The sequence below is a fragment of the Prionailurus viverrinus genome, chromosome B4, assembly GCF_022837055.1.
Source record: "Prionailurus viverrinus isolate Anna chromosome B4, UM_Priviv_1.0, whole genome shotgun sequence".
Lineage (NCBI taxonomy): Eukaryota > Metazoa > Chordata > Mammalia > Carnivora > Felidae > Prionailurus > Prionailurus viverrinus.
In genome coordinates, this window is record NC_062567.1 from 68,025,517 (window position 1) to 68,044,018 (window position 18,502).

The 18,502-nt window shown below is 42.3% G+C and overlaps 1 protein-coding gene across 1 annotated transcript in view; it reads right to left on the bottom strand.

Annotated features, from left to right (window-relative positions):
- Window positions 1–17,059, bottom strand: part of ADAMTS20 (ADAM metallopeptidase with thrombospondin type 1 motif 20) — a 177,520-nt gene extending 160,461 nt beyond the window's left edge. The window contains exons 1-2 of the mRNA XM_047867224.1: window positions 16,969–17,059; window positions 16,092–16,453 (exon numbers count right to left, since the gene is read on the bottom strand). Coding sequence (XP_047723180.1) covers window positions 16,092–16,453; window positions 16,969–17,059 — 453 coding nt within the window. The remainder of the gene's footprint in view (window positions 1–16,091; window positions 16,454–16,968) is intronic.
- Between the last annotated feature and the right edge of the window lie 1,443 nt (window positions 17,060–18,502).

Here is an 18,502-nt window from a genome sequence, read left to right on the forward strand (position 1 = left end):
GGAATTTTCTTGTTTTTTGCAGTAGGCTCCATGACCAGCATGAAGCCCAACATGGAGCTTGAACTCAAGACTCTGAGATCAAGAGCGTGACCTTTAACTAACTGAGCCACTCAGGCACCCCCAATACTGGGAATCTTAATTCGTTACAATCCCCTATGTGAATTTAAAAGAGATCCCATGACTTCTAAAAAAAATTTAACATTCTTCATTTAAAATTTTTTTTTCAACGTTTATTTATTTTTGGGACAGAGAGAGACAGAGCATGAACGGGGGAGGGGCAGAGAGAGAGGGAGACACAGAATCCGAAACAGGCTCCAGGCTCCGAGCCATCAGCCCAGAGCCTGACGCGGGGCTCAAACTCACGGACCGCGAGATCGTGACCTGGCTGAAGTCGGACACTTAACCGACTGCGCCACCCAGGCGCCCCGACATTCTTCATTTTAAAAACACCCATAGAATATAAAACAAGTGCTTAAGATAAACTATCCAGCCCAGAGACGATGTCACATGTAAGATAGATTACATAAAAGATTAAGAATAGATTGCAAAGGGAGAGTTAAAAGTATTCATAGATGCAATCAGCATGTGCCTTAACAACTGAAAAGCTACTATAAGTGATTTCAGGGAGATAAAATACAGGTCTAACAAGTTTTCATATATGAACACCCATTAGAAGATATTATGAAGAAATTATCCCATTTACAGATTAAATGCCCAGGAACTCAAATTTGTAAGATGTTAAATCAGTACTAGAGAACTACAAATTAAGTGGAACTAAGTGCCATGTCCCTGAGTAATAAGATTCCCCAAATGAATCTATAAATTTAACAAGACCCTAATTTTAATAACTATATTTAATATGTAAACGTCTGAAGTACATATGGAAAAATAAAGCAACCAAGAGGATTCTAGAGAACAGGGAGGTAGGACTAGGACTATTTAGATATTAAGATAGGATACAGCCACATTAAATTCTTCAATGCTAGCACATGATAAGCCCAAGGCTAATTAAGGAAGGCTAATTAATCCTACAGGATTCAAGACTTGTGCATAGACAACATCTCAAATCAGTAAAAATATTTAGGAGTACTGCAACATGTGGGCAGATATCCAGAATAATTTGGATACTTCCTACATAGAATTCAAAAGATCAGTGATGTAAGCTTTTGAAAAAAAACGATAACAGCACTAGAAAGTAACAAGAGAATGCCTTTATCACTTTGGAATAGGACAAGTCATTTTAATCCTGACTCAAAACCTATAAAAAAGAAAATATTAGGGGTACCACCCAGGTGGCTCAGTCAGTTAATTGTCAGGCTCTTGACTTAAGCTCAGGTCATGATCTGATCTCATGGTTCATGGGTTTAACCCCATACTGGGGCTCTGTGCTGATGGTGGAGAGCCTACTTAGGATTCTCTGTCCCTCTCCGATTTGTGTGCATGCACTCACTTTCTCTCAAACTAACATTTTTAAAAATGTTAAACTTCACTCAGGAAGAATATAGCGAGAAGCCATTTTCAACTAGGAAATTGGTAAAAATGTAAGTTTTTATAACATACTTCAAATGTGTCTGAAAAAACAGATACCTTCATACATTACTGTTAGAAGGTAGATTAGTGCAATCACAATACAAAGCAGTTTGGTGATATCTAACACCATTACAAATGCATTTGCTTTTGGAGGCAGCAATTCCCCTTCTGAGAATTTCTATTACCGATCTACATTTCCAAATATATGAAGTAACAAAGTTATTAACCATAGTATTGTTCTTAACAGCAAGATACAGGACCTAATTCCAAGACCACTGACATGTACGTAAACTATGGTACAGTCACACAATGGGATATTTTGTGGTTATAGGCAAAAAGTAAACATTGCATGTAGTGATATGAAAAGGCCTCCAATTATTTAAAGCAAAATACTACACCAAGATGTATAGTTCACAACCATTTGTGTAATAAAGAGAAACACTGAACATTTGTTTGCCTGGGTGCTAGTAAAGAAACTAAGGATTAGAAATAGTACAGGTGAAGGTATATTACTTCTTTATAGGATACTGTTTGATCTCCTCAGAGCATTACATGTTATCTTCGTGCCTTTATTCTTTACAATTATTCTCCCTCACTAGACAAGAGGCTTCATGTAGGCAGAGACCTGAGCTCTGAATCTCCATGGTCTAATACAGTATCTGACAGAGTAGGCATAGCGCAGAGTATTTGTTCAACCATTAAAACTATGATTCCCTCAGCTTCTGTTAAGCTGAGGCAGAACAGAAATTAGGACACAGGCTGGAGCTAGAACATGGAGACTATTGCATGCAGGGAGGTTTTAATCAGGAAAGCCTTACCATAAACAAATGAGAAAAATTACATCCTTATGATCATGAACATGTAACTAAAATTAGCATTTTCTTCAAGTGGGAACATAGGCAACAAATCCCAGTGATATTGCCGATGGCAAGCCGATTTTTCATCATGTTCGAAGAGGTTTGAGATCTCACAATAGGTTGATACTCAATATTTAGTTATTAGATATTTAATGCATAAGTAAACACTTACATAGCTTTTTAATATCTTGATAACTATCTTTCAATATAGTTTTGTGCAGGGGCTTTAAAACATTCTGGGAAGGGTTCCATGGGCGAATTATTAAAGGGTTTGAAGAGAAGTGGGAAGAGGGACAAGAGTCAACGCAGTAACTCTGAAAGATCAGATCTTTGTGCAGCTAAGATCTTTACATCAGCAAGGGAAGAGTTGGTGGCAATGGTAGGTAGTCAGCGGTAGAAAGTCAGCAAGGTGTGTGATGAGGGCTCGTATCCATTGGTAGTTAAGAGTGAAAAGCAGGCCTCAAATGGTCAGCTTTTATAGACCCCTTTCTCTAGTTTGGTGAGGTTCAATTGGAAGTAGGCATTTGTAATATTAATACCTAATTCCAATATATACCTATAGGATTTATTTCAACCTAACAGTAACTCTCGAGTTATATTATCCCCACTTTCTAGTAAGGACAAATGAGGAACAAAAGGTTAACTTATCCAAGTCTTATACCTTAAAAGACGTAACCCAGATGGTTTGGCTTCACAGTTCATGCCTTAACCCATTACACAGTACTAGTTATGATAAACCAGTTTTGATAAACCCTACAAATTAGTTGACAAATACTTAATGAATACCTCTACTATGTGCCAGGCACAGTGCTAGGGGCCAGAGATGGAGGGGAACATGCAAATCCCTACCTTCCAAGAATTTACACTTCTATGGAAAAGACAATAATGCTATGCCTGGTGGTAGGAAAAACAAAGAAAATAAAGCTGGGAACTCTGGAAAGCAGTATGGAGGGTCCCCAAAAAGTTAAAGATAGAACTAGCCTATGACCTAGCAATTGCACTACTAGGCATTTATCCACAGGATACAGGTGTGCTGTTTCGAAGGGACACATGCACCCCCATGTTTATAGCAGCACTATCAACAATAGCCAAAGTATGGAAAGAGCCCAAATGTCCATCGATGGATAAATGGATAAAGATGTGGTATATGTATGCATGTGTGTATGTACACACACAAAATGGAGTATTACTCAGTGATCAAAAAGAATGAAATCTTGCCATTTGCAACTACATGGATGGAACTAGAGGGTATTATGCTAAGTGAAATTAGAGAAAGACAAATATCATGACTTCACTCATATATGGAATTTAAAATACAAAACAGATGAACATAGGGAAGGGAAGCATAAATATAAAAACAGGGAGGGGGACTTAAGAGACTCAGATACAGAGAACTGAGAGTTGCTGGAGGGGCTGTGGGTAGGGGGATGGACTAAATGGACAAGGGGCAGTAAGGAAGAGCCTTAATGAGTTGGGATGAGCACTGGGTATTATACATAGGGGATGGATCCTGGAATCTACTCCTGAAATTATTGCACTATATGCTAACCTGGATGTAAATTAGAAATAAGTTAAAGAAAAAAACAAAGGCAGGGAGACAATCAGTGAGGTAAGGATGCACTTCAGGCTGAGGCTAAAACAAGGTAGCCTTGGAAAACCCTGGGAGGACACTCCAGAAGGAGCAGGGACTCAAAGGCCCAGAAATTGGGAAAAGCTTGGCAGGTCCAAGTGACGGAACAGGGAGGCTGAAGCCGTGCCAACAAAGGGCAAGCTAGACAGCTGGACAGGCTGCACTTGTGCTTATCACATCTCAATACTCAAAAATATATTGGTCTAGGGGCGCCTGCATAGCTCAGTCAGTTGAGCATCTGACTTCGGCTCAGGTCATGATCTCATGGATCATGAGTTCAAGTCCTACGTTGGGCTCTGTGCTCACAGCTCAGAGCCTGGAGCCTGCTTCAGACTCCAACTCCACGCATATGTATGTATGTATGTGTGTGCCTGTCTGTCTCTGCCCCTCTCCTGCTCATGCACAGTCTCACATATAAATTAAAAGAAAATTTTAAAAATGGATTGGTCTGCATTTAAAATGTCAGAATTTTTAAGGACACCGGGGTGGCTCAGTTGGTTAAGCATCAGACTATTGATTTTGGCTAAGGTCATAGTTCAGGAGATCAAGCTCCATGCTGATAGCCCAGAGCCTGCTTGGGATTCTCTCTCCCTCTCTCTGCCCCTCCCCACTAGCTCAGGAGCACACATTTGCACTCTCAAAATAAACATTTTAAACAATCTAAAAACTTGGCAATTTTCCACTTAAGCAAATCCTATGAAGAACAAATTCAAAGATCAATTACTGAATCAGATAGGATAAGCACAGTCTTGATGAATGAGGCCTCATTTCCAGTTCTTAGTTATAAATATGTTATTTAGAGAATAACTGAAGTTATTGCTTTAAATCTCGTTGTAAATAACATTTAAATCACAATTTTAAATAATCCCTTAAAGCCATTTAAATGATTATAGCAATTACAGGCCTAAGTTTCTCTTCACACACAATTATTACTAGATCAACATCTCCTTAAAGATAAAGCCATTACTACGCTTACAGTTCCAAAAATTTAAAACGTTGCTTAAGATGTAGCAGATACTCAATACATATCCATAGAAATGAACATTTTTGAAAGGAACATGGTGAAGTACCTGGTTTTCTCCCCTTATTTTTTCCTCTAACATTAAGTTATGGTGGTTAGGGGACTTGCCATAAATTTACATGCTTTGGTTTTCTTTCAATGCTAACTGGTAAAATGTTTTGGCACTCAGTTACATAATAGGTTAGGATTACACTTTTTTAAAGGCTTAAAAGATAATTGAGTTCTAGTGTATTAATGTTCCAGTCTAAACAATGTAGCTATATATTAAGAATTCATCTATTTCTTGGATATTTTAGTGGTCTATACACTAGCATATTTAATTCTACTAATTCCTGTTTTCCAGCGATAACTACAGATCACTTATTTTCAATATATACCAAAATTTCAGCTCCCTGCGCGTTCCCAGAAAAACTTCAACTATGCTTATCAGGAACAAAGACACTATTTTTGAAACGTGAATAAACGGGCCCATGGAAAAATTGCTTTCTGTCTTTTTAAAAAAGCATGCTGAATAAGGGAAATGTGATAGCATCTTGGTAAAAGATACAAATAGACATGAGGTGGCTTATTACATATCTAAATGCATCTACAAAACTACTTTGAATGCCAAACTACTGGGAAAAGCTATACTGAAGCTCTACCTTGGAAATTTTTAAATTTTTTTGGATCAAAATCTGACAATGGGGTTTTTCTAGCATAATGTTCCAATAACACTGCACAGGGGTCAAGCTTGTATTCCCACGTGAAAAGTGAAAATAGCTCTATCCAGAGTCCATCAGAACTTCCTTTTAAGTTGTACCAGAACACTGTAGCGTGGTAAGAATATTGCTTTTATAACTCAAAGGCTTTTCCCCAACAAAAACCTTATGTTTTAGGAATACTTAAAGAATCATTTGTCCTCACAGTAACTCCTCTGTATTTATCAATGAGGAACTTAAGTATGTTACTCCCATCATGTTTTCTATAACCCACCCCACTGCAGGGGACTTTCTGTTCAAGTAAAAATATTAGAGCTTTGCCTAAAGGCTTGTAAGGAAGCTTTTAAACTTGGAAAGGAACCTGGTAAGAAATTGGAAGACTTAAAACAGGTGGTTCATGGAATCCTATTTAGATCATGCCATATTTTTAGCAACCTGCCTGTCTGCAGAGGGGCATTGCAATTTGATTCATGAGAAATGCCAATCAAATTCCGAACACGTTCTTTTTACGACTATTAAAAGCAGCAAAACTAGTTTTCACTTGGGCAAGGGTTTCCCAGTTACTTGAGCAACGATCTTTTTACCAAGCTGTATTGAGGCATTAAGCAATTATACATACAACTGGTTCCAATTTATTCTCATAGGTCAAAATTTTTATGTAGAGTATTTTTATATATGTAATTGTTTTTCCAAAATGTTCCTCCGTATTGTGCCATTTATACATACTTTTTTCCAGATACATGGCAAACACATGTACTGTAGCCACAACTAATAATGTACTCAGATTTCATTAAATAGTAAAAACCAGAAGAATATAAACTGGACACTTTTCCAAAGTCAGTTATAGTTATCACATTAGCATTGGCAAGTACAGAACATTCAAACATAAATTCCAATTGAGTAGGGCAATTAGAGCCTCTAAGAATTTTAGGAACCAGTTGCTCTCAATGATTAAGAAAATTGAGTTTTAATTTTAGGGGTGGATCACTGGTAGTATTTTGGTTTTTGTGGTGGTAATTTTTCATAAATTGGAGGAGAATCAGGTTAATGCTATTTATAAGAGAGCCGGAGGAGATGATCTGTGTTTGCACTTACAGAAACTTAAGCAAGTCACTTCATATTGGACTCTCCATTCCACAACTTGTAGAATAGAAATAATTCTACCTAATTTCCTGAGAAAGGCAGTATTGTTAAAACATCAGTGATTTTGAGATGGATTTTGAAATAGGATAAAAAATTCTCCACTAAAAACACAGATGTTGGGGCACCTGGGTGGCTCTGTTGATTAAGTGTCCGACCTCGATTCAGCTCATAGTCTCAGGGTTCAAGAGTTCCAACCCCACATGGGGCTCTCCGCTGTCAGCACAGAGACCACTTGGGATCCTCTGTCCCCCTCTCTGTCCCTGCCCACTCTGTCAAAAAACAAACTGCGTGCACGCGCACATATTACAGCCACCCTTTTCCCCCTAGGCAGAGCATAATTATGTAATAAAAGATCATGAAGATTAACTCAGATTCATTTTTATTTTGAGCTACTCCATTGGATGCAGGTTTTTCTCCATTACATTTCCTCATAACACCACTGATCACGCCTAGGAAATAGCATCATACATACACACACTTCAAATATGAAGAAAATCTAGTTGGCTCCAGTTGTCTAAAGTAGAAAATTCTAAGACTTTCAAGAGGAGTCCTTTCCTCTGGCAGCATTCATTACTCCCCATTCCACAAGGCAACTCCAGATCTCCAGTATAAAAGTGGGAGGAGGCAATAAAGAGAAAATGCATTGCCAATACTTCCTCTGAAAAGAGACCACACTCACCAATCCTTGCCCTTGAGGATCAAGAGGAGGACTCCAGACTCACCCACCCAAGCCTTATATAGCCAAATGACCCTGGTGCAAGTGGTGTCCCAGCAACAACAACAAGGAATAAATTCTGTAGTATTTCTTTCTTGTGGGCACTGAGGATTTTTGAAATTCTAGGAACTCATAAGGGTAGAGAACAGTCAACATTTTGGGAGGTCTAGGGAGTTTTCAGGATAGCCTCTCTCAACTTCTAAGTGGAATATCTGAAGACATAAAACCTAAAGGCATTATAACAATTAGAAACTTTAAGAAGTCATTCAGAATTGTTTTATAGATGTATGATGGAAATATCTTCATGACTGATTATGGAAGTGTTTTAAGTCCATGCTACTTGAAAATATATGTAACGTCTAGGACACATGCCATATACCTGCCAGACCATCTGTCATATTTATAGCATGTTTCTTATAGTCTAGTTTACAAATAACATGTAGTTTTCAATTATTTAGGAAAATATATCATTTTTTCATTTATGTCTCCTGGTATAGTTTTCCCTAAAGTTTACGATTTATTATAGTTTGTTCTACTTTAGTACAGCTGGACTTTTATCAGTAAGAGAAAAATCCAATATTTTGCTTTTCCTTAGGAGATATTCTTGGCATTCACAGATTTAACGTGAATGCCTTTGGCAACGGTCATAGATAATTAACATGAAGTAATTACCAAAACTCAATCTGCCGTCTGAAGTCAGCTAAGTTTTTTTTGTTTTTGTTTTTTTGTTTTTTTTAAGTACCAAACTGTCAGAGAAACCATGAGCCTGGACTAAAGAAGCCCTGATTGCTTTAGTTGTAACATAAACCATAGCCCCTCAATTACCTCAGCATTCCTAAAACCTGCCCCAACCCCCATCTCCACCCCCCAGACAGCATCCTCCCAGAATCTTAGATGTGGCCATGACGCGATGGGCAAGACCCGCCCAGAGAACAGAACCAGGGGCCTTGGTGACTTGGCTGTCCAGAAAGAGGAATCCAAGAAGGTGATTAAAGAGCTCTCCTGCCAAGGTAGCAAGGCTCCACAATCCCTCCTCAGAAGTTGTCCAAAATGGCTATAAATCAGGTTTCTTTTTTTCCTGTAGGAAGTTTAAGATCAGGGTCACAGTCATGCTGCGTATTGGGTTGGGGATGAAGACCGTGCCCCCAACACGTGGTCTCCTTGTAGATGAGAGAGGTAGGCTTGCTGTGCAGGAAGAAAAGGACAAGTGGATATTTGGCCAAAAGAAGGGCAGCCCATGGCCAAGATTGGTGGTGACAACTAGCATATATTCTATCCTCCTCCTTGTCCTATCACTGCTCCTCATTTCCCAGCCCTTTTCGTCTACGTCAAGTCAGGCATTAGCACAATGTCAACGGTAATGTGTCACTTTGGGACTAAGGCAGTCAAGAGCCAGTAGGTCTTCATGCTATTACTGCGCTGATACAGCATTTATGTAGCTCATGAATATTTGAAGTTTAACACTCTTGTACTGACATTACTACCAATATCTAACAGTGGCTAGTATGTAATAAATACCTTCTTGGATAGCTTAAGTATATTTTATGGAAAACAGGAAGTACAAGCAAAACAGAAATAAAGCCTCCTGTAACAAGAGTGCAATATAAACCCACATGAAAAAACACAACTTAGTTATCTTTTAACCTATGCACAACTTTTTAAAGTATGTTCAAGTACTTCAACAAATTGCTAAAAATTTCCTTGCATTTAGGACTGATGTAATCAACTAGTGTAATTACTTTGCACATGTTAAAAGCTGCTTTAGCTCTTTCACCTGAGCATTTCTGTGTTCTCCATTGGGTGCTACAATCATCATCCCTGCACTTAAAGTCTACAGAAGAGTCAGCAGCCACAATTTGATATATGATACATAAGGAGGAATCCAGTAGCGGAACAAAGGCAGGCCTGGTCAGCTTGGTCTAGAGAAAATCAGGGAAAAGGCTTAAAACTGATCTGAAGGATGATGAGTTTAAGAGAAAGAACATTCTAGACCAAGAGTAAATTCAAGTTCAACTATTATAAACCTATTCTAGATCCAAACACCTGTTTCTAGAATAATTATCTCTTCCTTGCCACCTATTCTGTCATTAGCTTTCTTGGTTGATGGTTACAGGATCATGCAGTCATTTAAGTCATCAAAATCATTTTGGTCTTTTAGGGTCCAAAATTCAAATGTGTCCCCTTATAAGGCTGTTCAACTTCAACACTAACATTTTGATGGTTTGTGAAGGGGGTTGTTCTATGCATTGGGAGAAGTTTTGCCATATTACTGTCCTCTGGCCACAAAATGCTAATAGCTTTCCCTATACCACCCTCCCCCACAACCGTAACAGCAAAAATGGTCTCCAAACATCACCAAAGATCACACGAGAGAAAAATGTCCCCACTTAGGTGATTAAGATAAAGCTTCTGAACAGCAAAGGAATCAATCAAGAAAACTGAAAGGCAACCAATGGAATGGGAGAAGAGATTTGCAAATGACATATCAGATCAAGAGTTAGTATCCAAAATCTATAAAGAACTCCCCAAACTTTACATCCGAACAAATAACCCAATTATTTGGATTATTGGGCAGTTATTGGATTATTGGAAATGGGCAGATGGGAATAAACATTTTTCCAAAGACATACAAATGGCTAATGGACACATAAAAAGATGTGCATCAGGGAAATACAAATCAAAACTACTTTGAGATACCATCTCACATCGCTCAGAGTAGCTAAAATTGACAACTCAGGAAAGAACAGATGTTGGCGAGGATGTGGAGAAACGGGAACCCTCTTGCACTGTTGGTGGGAATGCAAACTGGTGCAGCCACTATGGAAAATGGTGTGGAGGTTCTCAAAAAATTAAAAACAAAATTACCCTACAACCCAGCAATAGCACTGCTCGAATTTATCCAAAGGATACAAGAGTGCTAATTCAGGTTTTCACAGTGCTATCAATAGCAAAATTATGGAAAGAGCCCAAGAGTCCATCAAATGATGAAGGGATAAAGAAGATGTGGACACACACAAATACTACTTGCCAATGAAAATGAAATCTTGCCATTTCCAGCAACGTGGATGGAACTGGAGAATATTATGCTAAGTGAAAGAAGTCAGAGAAAGAAGTTTCTCAACTTCCACACACGAGTGAAAACATAACAGAAGACCATGAAGGAAAAGAAAAAAAATGTTACAGAGGGAAGCAAACCATAAGAGACTCTTAAATACAGAAAACAAACTGAGGGTGGAGGGATGAGCACTGGGTGCTGTATCTAAGTGATAAATCATGGGAATCTACTCCTGAAGCCGAGACTACACTGTATACACTGTAAGCTAGCTAACTTGACAGTTTTATAAGAATTAAAAGCAAGCCTGACCTCAGTTGAGAACTACTAGTCTACGTTAGCATACCTCACACAGGCACCTACTCTTTCCCTTCATTGCTGCAACCACATTGACTTTTCTTCCCCTCCCATAGACTGCAAGAGTGGTCCTTTCAGTGACTCACTGCCATCCCTGTTACCCTGCACAGCGTTGCATAAGGAGAAGACCTTCCCAACACATCAACTCCCCCCCCACCACCACAGCTCAAGCCTCATGCTTTCACAAGTCCACACTTTAATGTGATGTCTCCCTTAGCCTCATCTCCCACTCCACCCTATTTTGCAGCTGCACAGGGCAAGGAGCTGCCCTTGAATTTCCAGATCCACATGGAGTTATCCCTTTTAAAGTCCAGGGGAGAGGCCTTTTCCAGCACAGGTCTCCATGCTCTTACTCCTTTCTCCAAGTTCAAACAGTACACGTCCTGCACTCCTCTCCACAGCATCAGACTTTGGGTTTGTGTGCCTGGTGGCAGTACAGGATGGCCCTGAACATGCGAAGCATAACTGGCCAAGAATCCCAGCCACTAGCTTTTGAAATCCATCCTAGTTTGCAACCCAGCCATCTCTCAAGTGATGCTCCCATTCAGTAACTGAGTGCGGCAAGGATACTGAGGGTATACCCCTCCTTAGGGGGCATGGGACTCCTCTTTCAGCCCAATTCGGCTTGAGGCAAGCTTCACCAAATCTTGCTTCCCCAGTAGCCTTGGATGCTTCTAACATTCTCATCTTCCATTTCAGAGTTCCTTATTTTCTCTAACATAGGCACTCCCCCTACACAAAATGCTTAGTCACACAATCCCGTCTTGTCACCCACTTCTTGGAGGACCAAAACTAACAGAATATTCACATAAGAGATATAAGAAATTCTCCCTGATACAGTACTTGATGGAGTATTTGAATAACTGAGAGGTCCTTATGAATTTTATATATGGTGCTTGACACACCGCAGAATGGTTAGGAGAAACTTCAAATAAGTACACAGCACCACTGCAAGTTACTGTAGGAGAACACCGTAGAAGCCAGATGCAGGGTCTGGTTTTAGGACATCTGGAAACAGTTTCTTTCAACCAAGACGACTGCACTGCTTCAAATCCCACCAAGAAATAGTGAAGCTAACAGTCTAGGCAGTCAGGTTAGTCCCCGAGGGCCTTGGGAAGAAGGGAACCCACTGGGTAATAGAGGACTGGTCATCCCAGGGGCTGTTAGGAAAAGCCTGGATGTAATTTACATGTGCCATCCTGACCAGTATACACCAAAAGTTCAGCTTAGTGAATACTGATCTCTACTTTGGCAAGGGTGCTAACATTATGAGAAGATAGAGAATAGGACCATAAGAGCAAGGCTTAGAGTTGAAAATAGGAGTATTAAGGCCTGGTAACTGTACATTCTGTGACAGTTCATCAATGGACTAAGTAAGTTACAGAAAAGCACAAGTGACCCACACATGAAAAAGACTTCTGGCAGACCCTGTGCTCCTGATTCTTGGGTCCCCAACAGTTAAAACTAAAGAGCACCTGGATGGCTCGCTCAGTTGAGCGTCTCTTGATTTTGCCTCAAGTCATTTTCCCAGGATCACGGGATCAAGCCTGCAGTCGAGAGCTCCATGGGGAGCGCAGAGCCTGCTTGGGAACCTGTCTCTGCCCTCCCCTGCTCGTACCCTCCCTCTCAAAAAAAAAAAAAAAAAAACCACTAAGTACTAGCTCAGGCTCAGTGATTTAGTGAAAGACATGAATATGAAGACTTCTGAATAATGGGGAAAAAATTAACCACATACGAATTAAAGTTCACCTGTTTGGGGTTAATCCAACACTAGCAGTCCACTAAATGGGATTCATGCTGAGGTGTCAATTTTTTGTAAGCAGCTCCATATAGAGAGAGATTTTGGAAACACTTTGGGTTTCATCTCCTTCCTCAATAGTCAGCGTAGAAAGGGTAGAGGCTACCTCAAGTAAGATGGAAGGAGAACCAGTCAACTAAACAAGATGTGGAAGGGAACTTCGCAGATTTCTTCACCCAGGAGGGTGACTGGAGGCCAAAGAAACAGATGGAAAGATGTGCATGTGCCAACTTCTCCACGGAGGATGAAGATCCTAGAGACAAAGGCATGTTAGTTTAAGGGGACTGCCAAAAGTAGAGTTTCGGCAGGTTAAGCAGGACTCAGGGAAGAGACCCGCCAAAAGGGATCCCTCCTCCTCCACACACCCTTCACAAAGTTAGGGATGTAGCAGAATTTAGCAAAGGGAAGAACTAAGTCTGCCTTGAATTTCAAATACCATGGAGGATTTCAGACCCTTAGAGGAGTCTGGAAGATCAACAGTATCACCAAACCACGTTACATAGGGAAGGTACAGCAGCAGAAGCAAAGTGATAAGGGCTGCACGATGCAGTAGTCAGACACAGAATAAGGGCTACACCCACAGCTCACAGGGATACACAGCAGCAGTGAGAACCCAGGAGGGGAGTCCATTAGACTCCTGGGCTGAGCAGGAGCCTGACTGAGCAGTCAGCCTGACTGACTGAGCAGAGGCAGCCCCAAGTTCTCAGATCTCGAATTACACTGATGGAACAAGAGGCAAAACAACTAAGGCACAGAGGAACTAGAAGTCCATCTCTCCACCTTCCTCCCAAACAATGATCTCAGAATGAACACTTTAAGGCCCTGTATGGGGTCCATTTTTGTCAGTCCATGTATGTTTGAGTCTAGCAATGTAAACACAATACACATTAGCAATAAAGTGAGGAAATCAGATACTCAAGATATTTAAGGAAAATACAACATCCATTTATAATTAAAAGCAAACTTAAAACAAAAAAAAAAAACTAGAAAAAGAACTTAAGACTAGCTCTAACAATCCTTCAGTAAATTTCAACCTCAGTGGTTAATGGACAAGTCAAAGCTAGATCACAGTCACATACAAAGTCAAAGACCAGTCAGGAAGCAAGAAGGAGCAGGGCCAGAAGATTAGTATTAATTTCACAGGCATTGTATCAAAGTTGATCTTTAAACGATTCAGCTGGTCCAGGTTGTGGGTACCACAATTTTATTCAAGTCTAAAGACTCATCTGAGACTATGAAGAACTGGTTATGTGACAAACGGACTATAGAACCTACCAGGAGTTCAGTTATTTGACATCATTAACCTAAATGAAGTTAATGATGGAGTTGGGGTATAAAGATCTACGGGTCGTATGTATATGGCTAATATAGGCTCCAGTGGAAATACCAAAAACCGACAAATGTCACTTCTCTCATTAGTAACTTGGACTTTTAATTGGTCATGATCCAATTACTAGAAGATTCTTAGCTGATATTTGCTCCATCACTCGAAGTTCTTGCTCTACCATGACTGATGTCCTCAATGCAGCCTTATAAAAATTAAAACACATAGGTATACAGTTTTTAAAAAGTTAAAGTCTGAGAATATTAATACATTTTCAAAAGCAAAGTAAATATACAGAAGTCAGAACTTAGACAACTATATCCAAATTGGCATAGTTACAGGCGAGGATAACTAGTCAAGACCTAAAAACATTTCCAACTGTTTGATTTCAAAAAGGGGAAATTGAATAATAATTTGAACTACACCAGCATTATGAATCAACATGAACAGAAACATCACTCCTAATAATGTTTCCCATCTGGAATGTTTTTCCATGCCATGAAATACTAAATCAAGAAAACATTAACCATGACAAATTGTGGTAGTAAATCTAGAATTTTCCAGACCAGTTACACATTGAGAGGTTCTAGGAAGGAATATTTTTCTTTCCTTTGATATATAGGTGGCTGTGTAAATATTACTGTGTTTCTGCCATTCTGATGTTTCAAGCTTTCTATTTAGATACAGCAGAAAAGGAAATTGTTCAAGACGTTCCATGTAAACACAGGCCAAAGTAACATGAAAAAGATCAAGTAGATCTTCCAAAATTTACTTAGTCAAGACCAATACTCACACCCAGGAAGACATCTTAGGTCAATTAACCTGAGAGGAAGCATTACATTTGAATGCTATAATCCAGTAACTAAATTCCTAGTTGTTTCTTCTTGAACTTGTCTTTAATCAGAGTTAATGAAGTCGGTTTATTTTAACAAAACTATTGAAACCTGGAGTTTCAAAAACTTGGACAGGAAAGTGTTCGACCTATTTTCACTAACCCCTGATACTTAATTCATTTTGATCATAGGTAGAACCACAGACATTGTGACTTTGTTACCAATAAAAGGATACCTTTGTATCAGTTATGTAGCTATCCAGTTTATACGTCTTCCCACTACAGTAGTGAATAGACCCCGCCCCAATAAGATTGCTGGGTTGATGATGTATTATGAAACCATAAATTGTATTTGTAACATTTTGACTACTGTTAGTATTTAAAAAGGAAGCTGATTAACGTTTTACACATTTAAAGTTATGCTCAGAAAAGGTCCTGCTGAAGAAGTTCATCGTTGGGAGTGGAGGGGTTAGGACCTCTGCCTGCAAGGGAGAGGAACACAAAGAACCCATTATTTTTATTTCCTCCCTCCACAATAAGGTTTTTTCTTTTACACAAAAATCTTACTCCCGTCACTCTAATGATCATTTCTCATTTACTGGCACCACGTCTCTGTAGATACCCTGTCAAATATGGTGAAATTTAGACGCCGGCAGATTCAGCCTCTAGGGCCACCCCATACTATCAAAAAAAAAAAAGCCAACTTTTCGAGTTCTTTTCATTTTACATATATTCATTTTCATCTCCTAAATTCAAGGAGATTTAAGTAAATTCAGGGGAGTCAGCTTCAGTAAGTGGTCCAGAGTTCGTGTGTCTGAGTGGTATCACCTGCCCTGCTGGAAGAGACATTTCACATGTGGCACAGGCCCCATAGGTCCACTCCCTGACTCACTAGCTCAACATCTGACACTTCGGGAGTCGCCCACCTTTGCGGAAAGGGTCAGCAGGTAGAGACTACAGATCTTCCAAATGCCTCTCCCCCATGGTAGGAAGGGGTGGCCTCAGCTAAGGTTCATCTGGGTGTTAATCCCCCTGCTAACATCGATTCGGGGAAAACCCAATGACGACTGACTCTCTGAACACAGCCCTTACCTGGGTCCCCAGAAAAATACCAAGGGGCCAGAGGACACTTACCAGGCCTCCACAGAGGCTGAAGACCGCCGTGTGATCCGCCCGAGCATTGACCTGGCCTCGATAGAAGCAGTGGCGTAGATCTGGGGCCACCACGCTGCGCTCCTCGGCCCCGCGCGCGGGGGCTCCCAGGTGCACCTCGGTGTAGCCAGCGGCCAGGAAGGCCGCGTCCGCGCTCAGGTTCAGCTGGAAGAGCTGCCCGTAGGCGCTGATTCGGTAGTGGGTCCTGAATGGCGGGGGCTCCAGGGCCTCCGAGCTGCGCTTCCTCCGGCTGAAGTGGTGGCTCTGAGGGAACACTTCGCCAAACTCATTGACCCGCGCGGGGGTCACCACTTCGTAGGAGGCCAGCGTCCTTACCAGGGCTTCTACAACCACAGAAATATGGCCCCTGAGCCCCCGCGCGTTACCAACGTCCCAACCCCAGACTTGAACCAAACGCCCCAGGTCCAGATACACCAGGGGCACGACAAATGCACACACGCTGGCGAGCGCGCGCGCACACACGAACACACGTGCTCCGCTTTCCCACACCCCCGACTCGCTCCAACCTTCCCAAGCAAAGACCCTGACACGCCCGGCCCTGCACAACCCACTCCTTCTCCCATCCCTCTTTGCTTCCCAACAGCCCACTAGTGCCCTGCGGGCGCACGCGCCTCTCTGCCCCCAAGCGCCCCCACCGCGTGGACCCGGGAGGGACACGGTGCCCGGCGCGCACAATTCCTCGAAACCCGGGGCAGCCGCAACCTCTCAGGATGCTTGGGGCTGGCTGATCCGGGAGTCCCGCGAGCCCCTGCAGGACTACGATCCTCACAACGGGGCTGGGCCACCCACCCCCCCTCGCCCCCACCCCGCTGCTGAAGGCGCCCGGCGGTGACCTTACCTTGCCTGGGGTGCAAGTGAATTTCCCAAGATCTGGTGATGAACAGCGAGAGCTGGTAGAGCAGCCCCGTCAGCCACTTGGCCACCCGCATGGTTCCACCCGGGGGATCCCAACCGGGGAGGCCAACCCGAGCCGCTCGCCGGCCGCCCAGCCCGGCTTCCCCGCGCTCCGCAGCCTCTCCTCCCTCTCGCCCGCCGTGCTCTGCGCCGGCCGCCGCGGCGCCTTCAGCAGCCTCCGGAGCAGCAGTCCCGGCCCCGGGCCGGACCGTCTCGCCACACCGCCAGCCTCCGCTCCCTGAGCCGCTGCTTCATCGCACTGCAGCCCCACAGCTCCCGGCTCGCTCTCGGCAGCCTCGCTCCGCTCCCTGAGCCCGCACTGCCCTCAGACGCCTTCTCCCTGGGTCCAGATCCACGCGAGGAAGCGAGCCGACCTAGCAGGAACGGTGCCAATATAGCCACCCCGGGCCGGGCGAACGCGGGGGAGAGCCCGCCTCCACGGGCAGGGCCGGGCCAATCAGCAGGAGGCGCGGCCGGTGCTCTCCCTCCCGCGTGCAGCCCGCCCCCAACTCCCAGCCGCGCCCGGAGTGCGGTCCCAGGGGGCTCCGGCGCCGGGAGAGCAACGTGGTGTGGAGCCCGAGGGCCAGCTGGACAACGTCCCGCTACCTGTAACACCCAACACCGATGCAAGCTGTGCGGCCGAGGTCCAGAAAGGTGATAGGTGTGTGAGGGTTTTTAGTTCTTACAGTGAAATGAAAAGCATCAGTTGGAAAATTTCTGTTATTTAGGTTTCAGGGTAATTTTAGGCTTCTCAAGCAAGACAAAATAAGCTACAGCGGGAAGTTCCTGAAGGCAAGGGATTCTTCCAATGAAGCTTAATGACCTGCCTTGATTGGCAAGGGCCCCTGTGTGCTCTGGGAATTTAAGAGCATTGTAGGTGCAAAGGGGAAGGCGAGGTTGCAATCAGCAAACACTGCTGGGTGTGAATTTCTGGGAGTCGTCTAAGGAAATGCTAAATGAATCGCTCAGTCTCCACAGTTCCCGTAGTTGTCATTTTTTTCTTTTAATATTCATTTTTGTACTTAATTTTGTATAAAGAGCTCCTCAAATTATAGAAACGTCAAGCCCCACAAAACTCGTATCTGCCCCTGCCATGTAGCTGCCTGTCATTTTATGAGACTTCCTGCTGGTAGTTTCACAATATTAATTGGCCCTCCCTGTATGATACCCAAATGACCCCATGTATCCCTACTCATTTTCCTCAACCATTACTGTAGCAGTGGATCCAGGTGTGTTGCCTCGTGTCTCAAATTCTATAAACCTCAGCAGCAGCAGAAAGAATTGTCATTTCAGAACTACTCTCTCATTTCTCAAATCCACCTGTTTGATCTGCAGATTCTTTATTGCTTCTTGTTGTAACCAGTATGAAAACGAAAGAGGAGGAAGTCGTCAGTTGTCCTGAAATCCAACCAAGGGGGAGAAAGAATGTGAGAGAAAAAGGGAAGGAATATATGGGTACATCTTCCCAAACACAAAGG